Consider the following 13,365-nt stretch of genomic DNA (forward strand, 5'->3'; position numbering starts at 1 on the left):
ATGAAGGAAATATCTAAAAGTTAAATTTCAGAGAACTGCATAAATACCATACTTCATATCTTACTAGTATACTACTGTCTTAGATTATACTTGCAACAACAATTATAATCTAAATAATTTAATACAATATTGGAATTTGCAGCCAGAAAACATCATGTGCCGTACACGTACATCTCACCAGATCAAGCTGATCGATTTTGGTCTTGCAAGAATCTTGACACCAGGGAAACCAGAGAGAGTTCTGTTTGGCACTCCTGAATTCATACCACCAGAAATTATAAATTATGAGCCCATTGGTTTTGAATCAGATATGTGGTCTGTTGGCGTTATCTGCTACGTCCTGTGAGTAATCAGTGGTCTCAATTTGTTATAGTAACTCATATCTATTAAAGTTTGACATGATTTACATAAGCTGTAGGAGAAATTATATTGAATCAAGTGTTTTGGTTAATTTGCTGTTAAAAATTGTGCATGTGTTAATTGATGTTGGAATACCTTTAGAAAGGATGTTGTGTTCATAACATATGGATTGTTCACAGGCTGTCCGGCTTGTCACCATTCATGGGTGACAATGACATAGAGACATTTGCCAATATAACGAGAGCAGATTATGATTTCGATGATGAAGCTTTTGATGCAATTTCTCAGGATGCCAAAGATTTCATCAGTGAACTTCTAGTAAAGAGAAAAGAGTGAGTAATAACACAAAAACCACTGAGCATTTGTTAATAGTGCAGCAAGAACTTACTAGTACCTTTCAACACACAAATCGTTAAACTTTGCTCTTCTGTTAATGTTGGGTAAATATGATAAACCATTGCCATCAAAATAGTTTTTTAAACTATGGTTCATTTATGTTCAGTGGAAATTACTGGACTGAATTAAATATTTAGATTACCTCAGTCACTCCAAAATTCATTCTTACTGAAAACCATGTGAGGCTTTGACATTAAAGTAGAGAGGTGATTTGATGACACTATAAATGATACTTGCACAGTTGCTGATATATCTGACACATTGGTTGGTTGATGTGGCAGTTTTATTGAGTTATAAATGTCACATAAGGTTTCTGAGCATCATTTGACAAGGCATTCCCTTGTTGAAATGTATGTAATGGTGAGAAAAATCTTACAAAAAGGCAGGACTTAAAACTTTAAGAAAGCAGCAATGTGACAATTAATGTTGAAAAATAGCTACGTGTTCTATTACTCACTGTAGATATTACTCACTGATCCAAAGTAAAATTCTAGATGTTATCACTGTTCATGATGAAAAATGATTATGCACTGTTGCAGACTGAGGCTTCAAGGGATGCAGTCTGTCAAATTTTCTTGCTTAGTTATAATTAAAACTATGGCAATGGCCACACATGCAACTAGTAATATTAGGTTCCAGCTTCTACAGCATATCAATCAAAAAATCCTTTTTTGAATAAAGATAATAAATTTTTGAAAATACAATGTAACAGCATAAGTAAAAAATCACCCACTGAGTGGCAGCAGAGAAATGCAGATACAGAGATTAAGAAAATTTGCAAGCTTTCAGATCCAGTGGCTCCTCCTTTTGGAAGAAAGGTTGAAGGGAGAGGTAGAGGGATAAAGGAAAATGACTGGCAAAGTTTAGAAAATGGGGTTATCTACAGATAAGTTGCCCAAAACTTTGGGTCAGCAGAGACTTACTGGACAAGATATGAGAACCTGAGAGCTTAAAGGTGGAAGACATAGTAATAAGGAAGACAGATTACTGACAAAACACCATACAAGAGTTAATAAGAATGGACAGCTATGATGAGGGAGGTGGAGAAAAATAGGCAAGTTAGAAAATAAGATTTAGAAAACCAAAAGGGTGTGAAGAAATGAATAATTACTGAGTAGTGATGTTGAGATCGGGAAATTAATGTATATTGATACCAGGTGAGTGGTGAGAACAAAGGACATGTTGTAATACCAATTCCCTTTTCTAGAGTTCTGAGAAACTAGTGTCTGGGAGCAGAATCCAGATGGCCCATGTGGTGGAACAGGCACCGAGGTGATGCCTGTGGTGTTGTATCGTAACCAGGTTATTTTGTGTTGCAAGTGTACATAATCTGTCTATAGTCATTCATCCTAAGGTGGTGGTCATACTAAAGTAAGAGATTCACAGGTGGCTCTCCCTTTGGTAGTATGTGTTTCACCATTTATGGAACTGGTATAGGTGGAGGCAGGAAAGTGCGTAGGACAAGTCTTATAATGGGGAAGGAGCTGTAGGGGTATGGAAATGGCTGCAGAAGGAGCTTAGGGTCTGACCAGGAGACTGTGCAGGGGAGGGGGAGTAGGAGGAGGAGAGGAGGGCAAAAAGCTATTAATGGGGTGACAGGCAAAATGTTGAGAATAATGGCCCTCATTTCAGGGCATGATTTGAGAAAGTCATAGGCTATTCAAAGTAACTGATTAATACATTGAAGCCCATGATTATACTGAAAAGTTGATTAAGGTGAGCAAGAAGGATGTCCCATACACACCTCCACCTTTTACCTTCTTCCTAAGATCCCCAAACCCAGCCACCCTGCCTGTCCTACAGCTGTTGGCATCAAAGCACATGCTGACCTCTGAACACCACTTAACTGACACACACCTGCAACCTATGGTACAAAGACTTCCTTCCATTATTAAAGACACCAATCATTTCCTAGATTCTCTGAAATCTATGCTCATTCCACACCCATCACACATCTTGCTTGTCACCACTGATGCCACCTCCCTTTTTTTTTAATTATTATTATATCCATGTACAAGGTCTCTCTTTCTGAAATGTACAGTTTCATGACCCCTCCCTCGCCCAATCATTGCAATTTTGTGGTCAGACCCTATGCTGCTGCTGCTGCTACATTAATTTATATGCCCTATGGCCCTACCCCTGTGACTGTTCCTTCTGTAGGACTTCCCCTATCAACCCTCATACCAGAACATATACTATCAAAGGGAGAGCCACCTGTGAAATCGCATGTTGTGTACCAGCTGTTATGTAAAACACTTTGTACTTTTACTTTAGTATAACTGCCACCAAGCCATTACTCAGGATGAATGGATACAGATGGCATATGTTGGCAAGACACAGACTGTTAAAGAGCTTACTCTACAACAATTGTGACCTCTGTGCCTATTTCACCACATGTGCCATCCAGATTTTCCCCCAGACACTAGCATCTCAGAGCTCTGCAAATGGAATTGGTATTAAATGTCCTTGGTTCTCATTACCCACTTGGCCTTAATTTATGTTAATTTCTTCAGTCTCGGCATTTTTTCCCAGTAACAATTCACTTCATTAGTTTTTCATTTTCTATACTTTACTTTGACCTGTCTATTTTTCCCCACTTCCCCAATCTGTACCACATACAATGCACTTCCTATTGACTCTTCCACAATGTTTTTTTGTAAACCCTCTTTGCCAGTTTTGTAAAGGCCTCGTCACTACTGCTGTGGAGGCAGAGTTGCCACTGCTGTTATGGCAGGTGGAGTTTGAGAGTTATGAAATGGCTTCTGGTGCTGTGCACTGCTAAGACAATTTCTCCCTGCCACTATTACACAGCTGTGCCCCAGGGACAGGTAACAGGCTAGAAGAATGAAGGTTCTACAGCACTCCAACAAATTAGTAACGAAAGCGCACAAAGGAGTTAGAAAGTTTACTTATCTTTGTAACTAGTGGAATAATGAAGTCTGCAACAGTGCATGTAATATAGCACAAAAAGGACCTCTATGGCTAAATGCAAATAATTGTAGGTAAACTTCACAGTAAATGTCAAATGCAATTTACAATAACTGTCTGTTCACATCTAAGAGTTCACTAGATGTCGTTCCCAGTCTTTCAGCACTGGGTGATTATCTATATCCAAGTGGGCTAGAGCTGCTCTGTTCTATCTTCCAAGTAGGCGTCTGTCCGTTGTCATCCAGTCATTGGCAGATTGTACTCAGCTGGCAAAGTAGATATCTCACCTTCAGTGCCACCCGTGGCACTGGTGGAACTCGCGCAAGTGGCAAGTCTCTGTGGCACTGGCATTAGCTCGCATCTTTGCACCTGTGGTTCTTTTGCCCTGGCTGTGTCTTGTTCAGATGACACAGCAGTTTTATCAGTAATCTGTCTTCCTTATTATCCTATTTTTCACCTTGAAACTCTCAGGTTCTCAAATCTCGACTGGTGTAGTCCACAATAATCAGTCTTTCCATCTCATCCTGTCCAGTAAGTCTCCACTGACCCAGGGTTCAGGGTGACATTTCAATAACTATCCCCATTTCCTAAACTTCATCAGTCCTCTTCCTCCACCTTAAACCTTTCCGAGGTTTTTATTTATCCAGTTACATTACACCAAAAGAATAGCATGACCACTGACTCAAGTACTAAGAATGTTCATTTTTGGCCCAACAGCATTTAATTTTGGAAAGTTGTAGGCAAATTATACACTTCCATCATCACAATGGTTTTAATCACAGCCTCCCACATATTTTCTCAAAATTTTCAAGCCACCATTACAGTGACTTATGGTTAAGTTCTGTAAAAGACTAAGTATGCATGCACATACCATATACTAGTGACTTTTACATACTTCGAAATTATCATTGTATAATGATGGCAACGGGATGTGAACTTTCTCACTCAGGACATCCTAGAGAATTATTTAAGCCTAAACAGGGGGATATAAATATGGCATTTATTGACTTAGAAAAGACATTTGGTAATGTTGCCTGGAATAAACTGTTAAATGATCATGAAAATCATGTATGCTGTTTGAAAAACAGAACAATGATATTGTGCATACACAAAAATAGAAATATGGTGGTACAAAGTAAAAAAGCTACTATAAAAAAGGTGTAGAACAAGGTTGCTCCAACACTATATTTGTTTGGTGTTTTGGCAGAGAGCAGTGGTTGCCTTCCCAGCAAAACTATTCAGAATAACAGCAAATGTTTACTAACTGCCAAATGGATGCAATTAAGGAATTAGATAACTTTTTTAGAAAAGCTTAAATTATTGCAACAGAAATCTTGAATCAGTAAATTAAGTTAATCCCTAACAAGAATTGGTGGAAATTAAATAAAACTTAATCAGTTTTTTGTACTGCAATTGTGGGATATAATGATATTGCAAGGAAACAAGACAAATAACAACTGTTTCCTGTAAAACAGAAACATTATAAACTTTTGAGTGTAAAGGGAAAACTACTTTCTAGTATTCATTTGGAGTATGCCAGATTACTGTGTACATGGATTGCAGGCTAGAGGTGCTTAGCTGCACTGTAGGTGTGAGCTGAATAGATAAAAATCCAAAATGTGTTTCAAGTAATCAAGGAGCAAAACTTTACTGACATTGTCCATAGGAAGAAAAAACGGACTTAACAAATATTAATGCCAAATCTCAAGAAAGCAAGCAAGAGGAGAGCAAAACAAAAATAGTATGTGTATATATTGAATGTTAAACAAATTATCAAGAAACATATCAACACAAAAAAGGAAGAGTTGCAGTGAGGCATGGCATGTACTGATCTACTAATGTTGTTTAGATTAGATTAATACTTGTTCCATAGATCATGAATACGACACTTTGTAATGATGTGGAAAATGTCAGGTTAATAAAAGATGTGTGTACAAAATATTACATTACACGAAATACTGCATGACACTAATGTTTAAGTTGGGTTTTTTGTTTTCTTTTTTCCCCCCTCCCTAAATTTACATCTAAAAATTCAGCCAATGAGTATGAGTTGTCATCTAGAAATTACTTGAATTTATTTTTAAATGTTGGTTGACTATCTGTCAGGCTTTTGATGCTGTTTGGCAGGTGACCAAAGACTTTTGTGGCAGCATAATTTACCCCTTTCTGTGCCAGTCAGATTTAACCCTGGTTAGTGAAGATCATCCTTTCTCTTGGTGTTATAGCTATGCACAGTGCTATTACTTTTGAACTGGGTTGGATTATTAACAACAAATTTCATAAGTGAATATATTTACTGTGAAGATCCCTAGATCCTTAAATAGATGTCTGCAGGATGACTGTGGGTGGGCTCCAGCAATTATTCTGATTACACGTTTTTGAGCAATGAATACTTTCCTACTCAACGATGAATTACCCCAGAATATGATGCCATACGAAAGCAGTGAATGAAAGTAGGCATAGTAAGCTAATTTACTGAGATTCTTATCACCAAAATTTGCAATAACCCTAATAGCATACGTAGCCGAACTCGGACATTTCAGCAGTCCATCAATGTGTTGCTTCCAGTTTAACCTCTCATCAATGGACACACCTAAAAATTTTGAAAATTCTACCTTAGCTACAGACTTCTGTTCAAAGTCTATATTTATTACTGGAGTTGTGCCATTTACTGTACGGAACTGTATATACTGTGTTTTATCAAAATTTAAAGAGAGTCTGTTTGCTGAGAACCACTTAATAATTTTGTGAAAAACATCATTTACAATTACATCACTTAGTTCTTGGTTTTTGGATGTTATTCCTATACTAGTATCATCAGCAAAAAGAACTAACTTTGCATCTTCATCAATATGGAATGGTAAGTCATTAATGTATATCAAGAACAGTAAAGGACCTAAGACCAAACCCTGTGGGACGCCGTACTTGATAGCCCCCAGTTTGAGGAATTGGCTGTTGTATTAACATTACATGAACCACTTATTTCAACTTTCTGCATTCTTCCAGTTAAGTATGAATTAAACCATTTGTGCACTGCCCCGTCAAACCATAATGATTTAGCTTATCTAAAAGAATTTCATGATTTACACAGTCAAAGGCCTTTGAGAGACCACAAAAAATGCTAATGGGTGATGTCTGGTTATTCAGAGCATTTCATATTTGATCAGTGAAAGGGTATATAGCATTTTCTGTTGAAAAGCCTTTCTGAAAACCAAACTGACATTTTGTTAATACTTTATTTTTACAAATATGGGAGGCTACTCTTGAATACATTACTTTCTTAAAATTTTTGATAGAGCTGTCAGAAGAGAGATTGGGCGATAGTTGTTGACATCCGATGTATCCACCTTTTTATGCAATGGTTTTACAATAGAATATTTTAGTCTATCGGGGAAAACACCCTGCTCCAAAGAGCTATTACATACATGGCTGAGAATCCTACTTATCTGTGGGGCACAAGCTTTAAGTATCTTGCTGGAAATGCCATCAATTCCATAAGAACTTTTACTTTTCAGTGAGTTTATTATTTTACTGCTGTTAGATACAGTTCTTTTACGGTTGCAAGATATTCTTATTCCTTTAGTTAGCCAAGGTTTTTTATGTTTTCTTGGAATTATGTTTCACTATTTTCTTGGGAAAGCAATTTTCAAATACCCTTAAAAATGTATTGTGAAATAAGTTATATTTCAAGTTTGCATCGGGTTCCTTATATACTTCATCCCAGTCTAGTTGCTTTAGGCTTTCCCTAAAGTTTGCAATATTTATATTGTTAATTGAACACACTGCTTTGAAATTCTGATTTGATATACTGCATGGAGCTATGTCATGTACTGTAACTAGCTGTGCACCATGATCTGAAAGACCATTCTCAGCAGGATAAGCATTGATATCCTTAAACTTATCTTGGTCTATAAAAAAGTTATCTATCAATGTGCTGCTCTTCTTTGTTATCCAAGTAGGATTATCAATGACGGAGCTCAAATTGAAAGAACTGAGTAGTACTAAAAGATCATTCTTCCTATTACACTCTTTCAGGGAATCAACATTGAAATCCCCACAAATGATAATTTGCTTCCCCCTGTCTGACAGATAGCACAACAAAGCATCCAAGTTTTCTAGAAATAGCTGGAAATTCCCTGAGGGGGACCTATACACTGTTACAATTATGAAAGTGCCATCATTTAGTTTTAGTTCAGTGGCACATGCTTCCATATGTTGCTCTACACACAATTTTTTAGTTTCTATATTTTTTACACTGTGGAAGCTTTTGACATATATGGCAACTCCTCCTCTCATCATACTCTCTTACATGTGCAGCTAATTTGTACCCATTGATGCTAACCTTTTGCATATCAGTAACAATGTGATGCTCAGACGGGCATAGTACATCTATTACATTCTCAGTTTCCATATCTTCTAAATAAAGCAGAAGCTCATCAATTTTATTCTCAATCCCCCAATATTTTGATGAAATATACTAACATTATTTTTCACTTTATTTTTGTGAGTATCTTGAACTTTTTAACATCTTTAGTACTTGCCTGGCTAAGTTTCCCACTGGACACTGATCTTTCTCTAAAAAAGAGTTTCCACCATGTGATGTAGTCCCGTCCCCCCCCCCCCCCCCCCCCCTTTTAAATTTCCTGCTATCAGCCCAGCCAGTTTACCCTTCCCTTTCTTGTTAAGGTGTAGGCCATGTCTAGTATAGTTCCACCTACATAGTGAATCAACAGCAACCACCAGATCCAAATAGCCATTCCAACTCCAAATTAACTCTCCTGACAGAAGAGCTCAAATGAGGTTGGTCGTGGCGCTCCAGAACTGACACAAACCCAACACTGGTATGACTCGATGTTGATACAATCTTTGCCAGGTCGCACTCTATGCTGTACCCTGGATCTCTGTCAATACTGTTGCCCGGCCCACCCATAATAACCATGGTATCTTCCTTAGTAAAGCCTCTACATAGTGAACCTAAATCCTCTGTAACCTGCCTCAGTCCAGCACTAGGTTTGAAAAAACTTGTGACCTGGTAATCCAACCCTAATTCATCCTGCAGAAGTTGGCCCACACCCCTAGCATGCGAACTACCTAGCAACAAGACTTTCTTCCTCTTTGCACACTTCCCTACCACCTTATTCAATTTGCTGCTGAAAGCTTGTTGAGCACTGTCTACATCTACTTCTGTGAGAGGCTCATCAGTTTCTGACTGAGGCAACAGGTCAAACCTATTTTGTACATTAATAACAAAGCTGTCAGAAGAATTTCTTGGCCTGTTCCTTATGCCTGTTGCCACTTCCCACCCCGTTTACCCTTCTCTCCCCTTAACCTGCCCAGTTCTCGCCTAGCCTCATCTAACTCAGCCTGAAGGGTAGCAATTTTCTCCTCCTGTTCCACAATTTTTCTATCTCTACTGCATAGCCTACAGAACCACTGATGAGTCTGGCTCATTTTCCCAATTCCTGCGCCACTACAATCGCCCGGAGCTAACGATTCTACGCCACGTCAGGCACTTTACACTCGTGGTACAAATCGATTTTAGTGACAGAAAGACAATTAAGTTACCAGAAAACAATGAAAATACATGTACGAAAAATTAGGCCTACTCTTGACAATGTAAACAATGGTTCAGAAGTTAATTACTGGAAATTACTTAAGAGATGACGATACTCTACAGATATAAAGGGGCAGCAAACGTATTTAGCACACTAAACTATCAGTAAATGCACTTAAAATTGCGGTATGAAGTTTAATCTGAAAGCTCAAAAGTTCGGCCTGGCTGCGATATGTAAACAAAAGGAACTTGACGTGATTACTGTGAAAATACGCGAGTAAGACAAAAACCTTTAATGGTATGCTTGAAGGGCACTATAATTAACATAATAAATTAGTGTTAAAACAGTTTATTACTACTTAAATTACTTATCTTGTATGAGAGCTGTGACTCAGACATCCATATAGCAGGCACAGGGCTTATAAACAATTGATGTAGGAAACTCTTCTTTTTCATAACATTGTCATTTTTCCATCCTGGGTGTTCCACTGTTTGATTTCATTAATAGTTTTATATTGTCATAAATTACTTATCTCCCCTTCTTGGTAGTAAGATCCTCAGCACTGGCTAAGTTAATCTTTGATGTCTCTCAATCAATTAATCTGCACAAAACTTTAAATATGCTATTTTGTAACTTATGATGCCATGTGCAATATGCTTATCTCTACACCTCTCGTCTCCCTACTCACTAATCTATCTGCAGATAACCCTTAAAAACTGAAAATATGAGAGATATATACTAATATTTGGTTTTGTCATTCATAATCTTTCATTTTAAATGCTGTTTTTCTCCTATCTGTCAACAGGAAAAGGTTGACTGCTGAACAGTGTCTGCAACATCGCTGGTTAACACAGATGACAGATGCAATCAGCTGTGTCAGGCTGTGTACTGACAAACTTAAAAAATTCATTATACGGCGCAAGTGGCAGGTCAGTAGTTATTTTAGAGTCCTTTTCTGTGACCTGAACATGTGTGAAAGATTTAGCAATGCATTTTCCAATAGGCACTCTTAGTTTGTGCAGTGACGTGTTTGTGTGATGGATATGATACGCAATGTGTGTAATACTACTGCTTTGTCCCCCCTCCTTAACGTATTACTTCTGTTTTGGTTCACAAACACGAAATAGATTTAGCATGTCAGATTTGTTACGCTGATGAATTGTTGCTCCTTTTGAAATGAATAATTCAGTATAATTTATTGAAACATTAGTGTAGTGATTCATTGCCCAGATCTGCCTCAAAGCAAAATGGGATGTCAAAAAAAGGAAGTGTAGTTATCAGCAGTATCTAATAAATGCTGAACTCGAGATGGATCACCTTATTGTCACTGCACTGTTTAGTGTGTGTTAATACATTTTAGCAATCAGTATAAATTCTAAGCAGAGGCATTATAAGATGACATTTGTCTTGAGCAAAACTGTTTGATTATTTTAACAATGCAAGCCTTTTACAGTGTAGGTAACTAATGAATTTTTGATCCTTGCATTAATGATAAATAGTACATAAACTCTTATATAAAATTATAGTAACTTTGTAGTTTCCAAGCATGCATCTTACCTACTTTTTTAAAATTTGGGACAGGAGAATTAGTTGACAAACATTTCCTGAACTTATAACCACATCATGACACACCTGGACATTCATACAAATAATTAGACCCATAAAATTTATGCTTTATATCTGTAATATCCTTTTCTGTTGTTCATGCACAAAGGCTTTAGGAACACATAACATCAGTGACATGCTACAGTTTTGTGAGCTTGAGAACAAGATTTGTTAAATGTTCTTCTTTTATCAAACGCATTACTTTCACTCAGTGTCAGGGAAGAATTCATGTCTTGCTTCATAAAGGAACAGAAATCTTCTCATACTTAAAGATGAGTTTTTTTCTGCAATGTCAGGAAATGAATAGTTGTGATCCTAGTGAATATCTACTGCTAATTCTAATACTGATACCATTTGTTGTCTATTCCATAATTGGCTAAAAATGAAGCAAGAACTCTTTGCTGCACTAATCCCAGTAAGTCCTCCCACATCATAAATTTCCAACAATTGTTAGCCATCACATCAAAACTGAAATAAATACTTTTGGCCAGATAGAGACAATTCTTTCCATGAGCACTCTTTTCCTTAAGAAGAGAGAAATGAAATTTGATGGGAAGGGAATAAGACAGTGAGAGGAAGGGAGAGAATAATGTCCCGTGTAGCTACAGGGATCAGTTGAGACAGTGACAAATAATGACAAATATTTTAAAGACAAATTTGCTAATGTGTTGTTTGTGCATGTGTGTTTTTATTACTAATGCATGCTGTGTGTGTTTTCACTTACACATATATAGAAAACAGGCAATGCAATTCGTGCTCTGGGTCGAATGGCTACCTTGTCAGCTGCAACGAGACGCAATTCGACAGCTAGTGGAGGTGGAAGCTCACCTCGACCCAGCCTTTCAGGACCGGATGAGGTAGCAGTAGTTGCTGCTGCAGGATCCAACAATCGGCGGCCTCGAGCCTTCAGTGAGCGCAGTGACAGTGGTATAAGTGACTGCTCTGTCAGTGTACCCTATGCAGCAGGGTCTCGTTGTCTAGCGGTCACTGAAGAACACGAGGAAGAAGAGGAAGGTAACACAGGTAGTGAAACTGACAATGAGAGTACTTGTGCAGCTAGAAGCAGCAAAACTGCAGGAGAGCACTCAACAGATAGTTTTGTGACCAAAAATGTTGAATGTCTGGAAGTTCTCTCTGAGAAAATAGACAATATTGCAGTGGACGGAACAGAGGAATCTGAGAATAATACCGAAATTGCACTGTCCCTGACAAATAGTGTAACACCTGTTAAGAACTTAAAATTTGCTATGGGAGATGATAACAAGGATGATGATTGTGACATTAATGATTTTAATTATTCTTCCACAGCCTCCATGCCCTCCAGCTGTAACAAGAAGACAGCCAGCCTGAAGCACCAGAATTCTGCAGATTCTGGAGTGCACCTTGAGGTGGTAAGCAGCAGCAGCAGGAACTCCTGCAGTGGCACCGTTAAGAGCAAGGTGACAGCATTCCAGCAGATGGCCAGTGCTGGGAACCGTTCTCCTGTCACAGGTGAAATGGCAAAAACTCACTCTGGATCTGCTATTACTGCCTCAAGAGAACACAGCACCAACTTCCAGAAAGCAGCCGCTTTCTGGAAGAGGTAGCACAGAACAATAAATATGTGCATTAGTACAAAGTGCAGCTGTCTTTCTGTGAATATGAACTATTTATATGTTGATAAGTTATTAATAACTGTACAATAATTTGGCAACTCAAAGCATGTTTAAATCTAAATTACAATGAATTCCATCATGCCATATACTGTCTAAAGATATATTCAATGATGAACAATATAAACTACTACAAATGTGTTTTTTTTAATTATTTCTTCGTGGAAAATTTGCTGTTTTGCTCGTTGTCAAGTGTGCATGTTCATATAAACTTTTGTTGTTTGAATATTGCAAAAGTTTGTGATTTGTACATAGCCAGTACCTCAGTTTCTGTAACATCCATTTCAAAATATGTATGTTCCCGTCAGTGTATAGCATAGTCAACCATTAGCACTCTACCTGTTCACAAATACAAAAAGCTGAACTGTAATGTTCTTAAACCAAATTTAAAATAAAACTTATGATACTGTCATTTGCATGTTTAATAAAATAAAAATGTAACTGTTCCCACATATTACCTAAATGTTAGTGTCAGTTCAATCAGCCAGCAGCTTACAGTTGTGCCCTTGCTGTTCACGTAGTACACTGGACCAAGCAGGCAATGTCAATACAGGTCTTATGGTTTTACAGATGCTGTTATCTACAATGAAGTACCATTAAATGAAAGCTGTTCCTACCCACGCATTTTGAGAGATTTCAATGTGCAAATATCAGTAGCTTGCTTTAAATATCAAAAAGGTAAAATTGTACCAGACACAAAGGCAAAATATTAGTAGCTTATGACTAAAACATCAATATGTCGCAACTGGAATCACACAACTTATAAAAATGCGCAAATGTAACAATTTGTAGGGATATAAAACGTAATCATCGTATAGACTGAATCGTATGTAAAGCAACTGGGTGGCTTTAGTGGCGAGATACTAAGA

At 37.6% G+C, this 13,365-nt stretch overlaps 1 protein-coding gene across 2 annotated transcripts in view; it reads left to right on the forward strand.

Moving 5' to 3' along the window:
• The window catches only part of LOC126266718 (titin homolog), a 1,013,152-nt gene extending 1,000,244 nt beyond the window's left edge, over window positions 1–12,908 (forward strand). Inside the window, exons 36-39 of one of the 2 annotated variants that reach the window (XM_049971188.1) lie at window positions 143–342; window positions 540–692; window positions 10,045–10,168; window positions 11,579–12,908. In XM_049971188.1, the coding sequence (XP_049827145.1) occupies window positions 143–342; window positions 540–692; window positions 10,045–10,168; window positions 11,579–12,430 (1,329 nt within the window). In that variant the 3' untranslated portion in view covers window positions 12,431–12,908. The remainder of the gene's footprint in view (window positions 1–142; window positions 343–539; window positions 693–10,044; window positions 10,169–11,578) is intronic. The other variant, XM_049971189.1, reaches the window with a different exon arrangement.
• Window positions 12,909–13,365: the final 457 nt, after the last annotated feature.

This window comes from Schistocerca gregaria, chromosome 4, assembly GCF_023897955.1.
Source record: "Schistocerca gregaria isolate iqSchGreg1 chromosome 4, iqSchGreg1.2, whole genome shotgun sequence".
In the NCBI taxonomy this organism is placed as follows: Eukaryota; Metazoa; Arthropoda; class Insecta; order Orthoptera; family Acrididae; genus Schistocerca; species Schistocerca gregaria.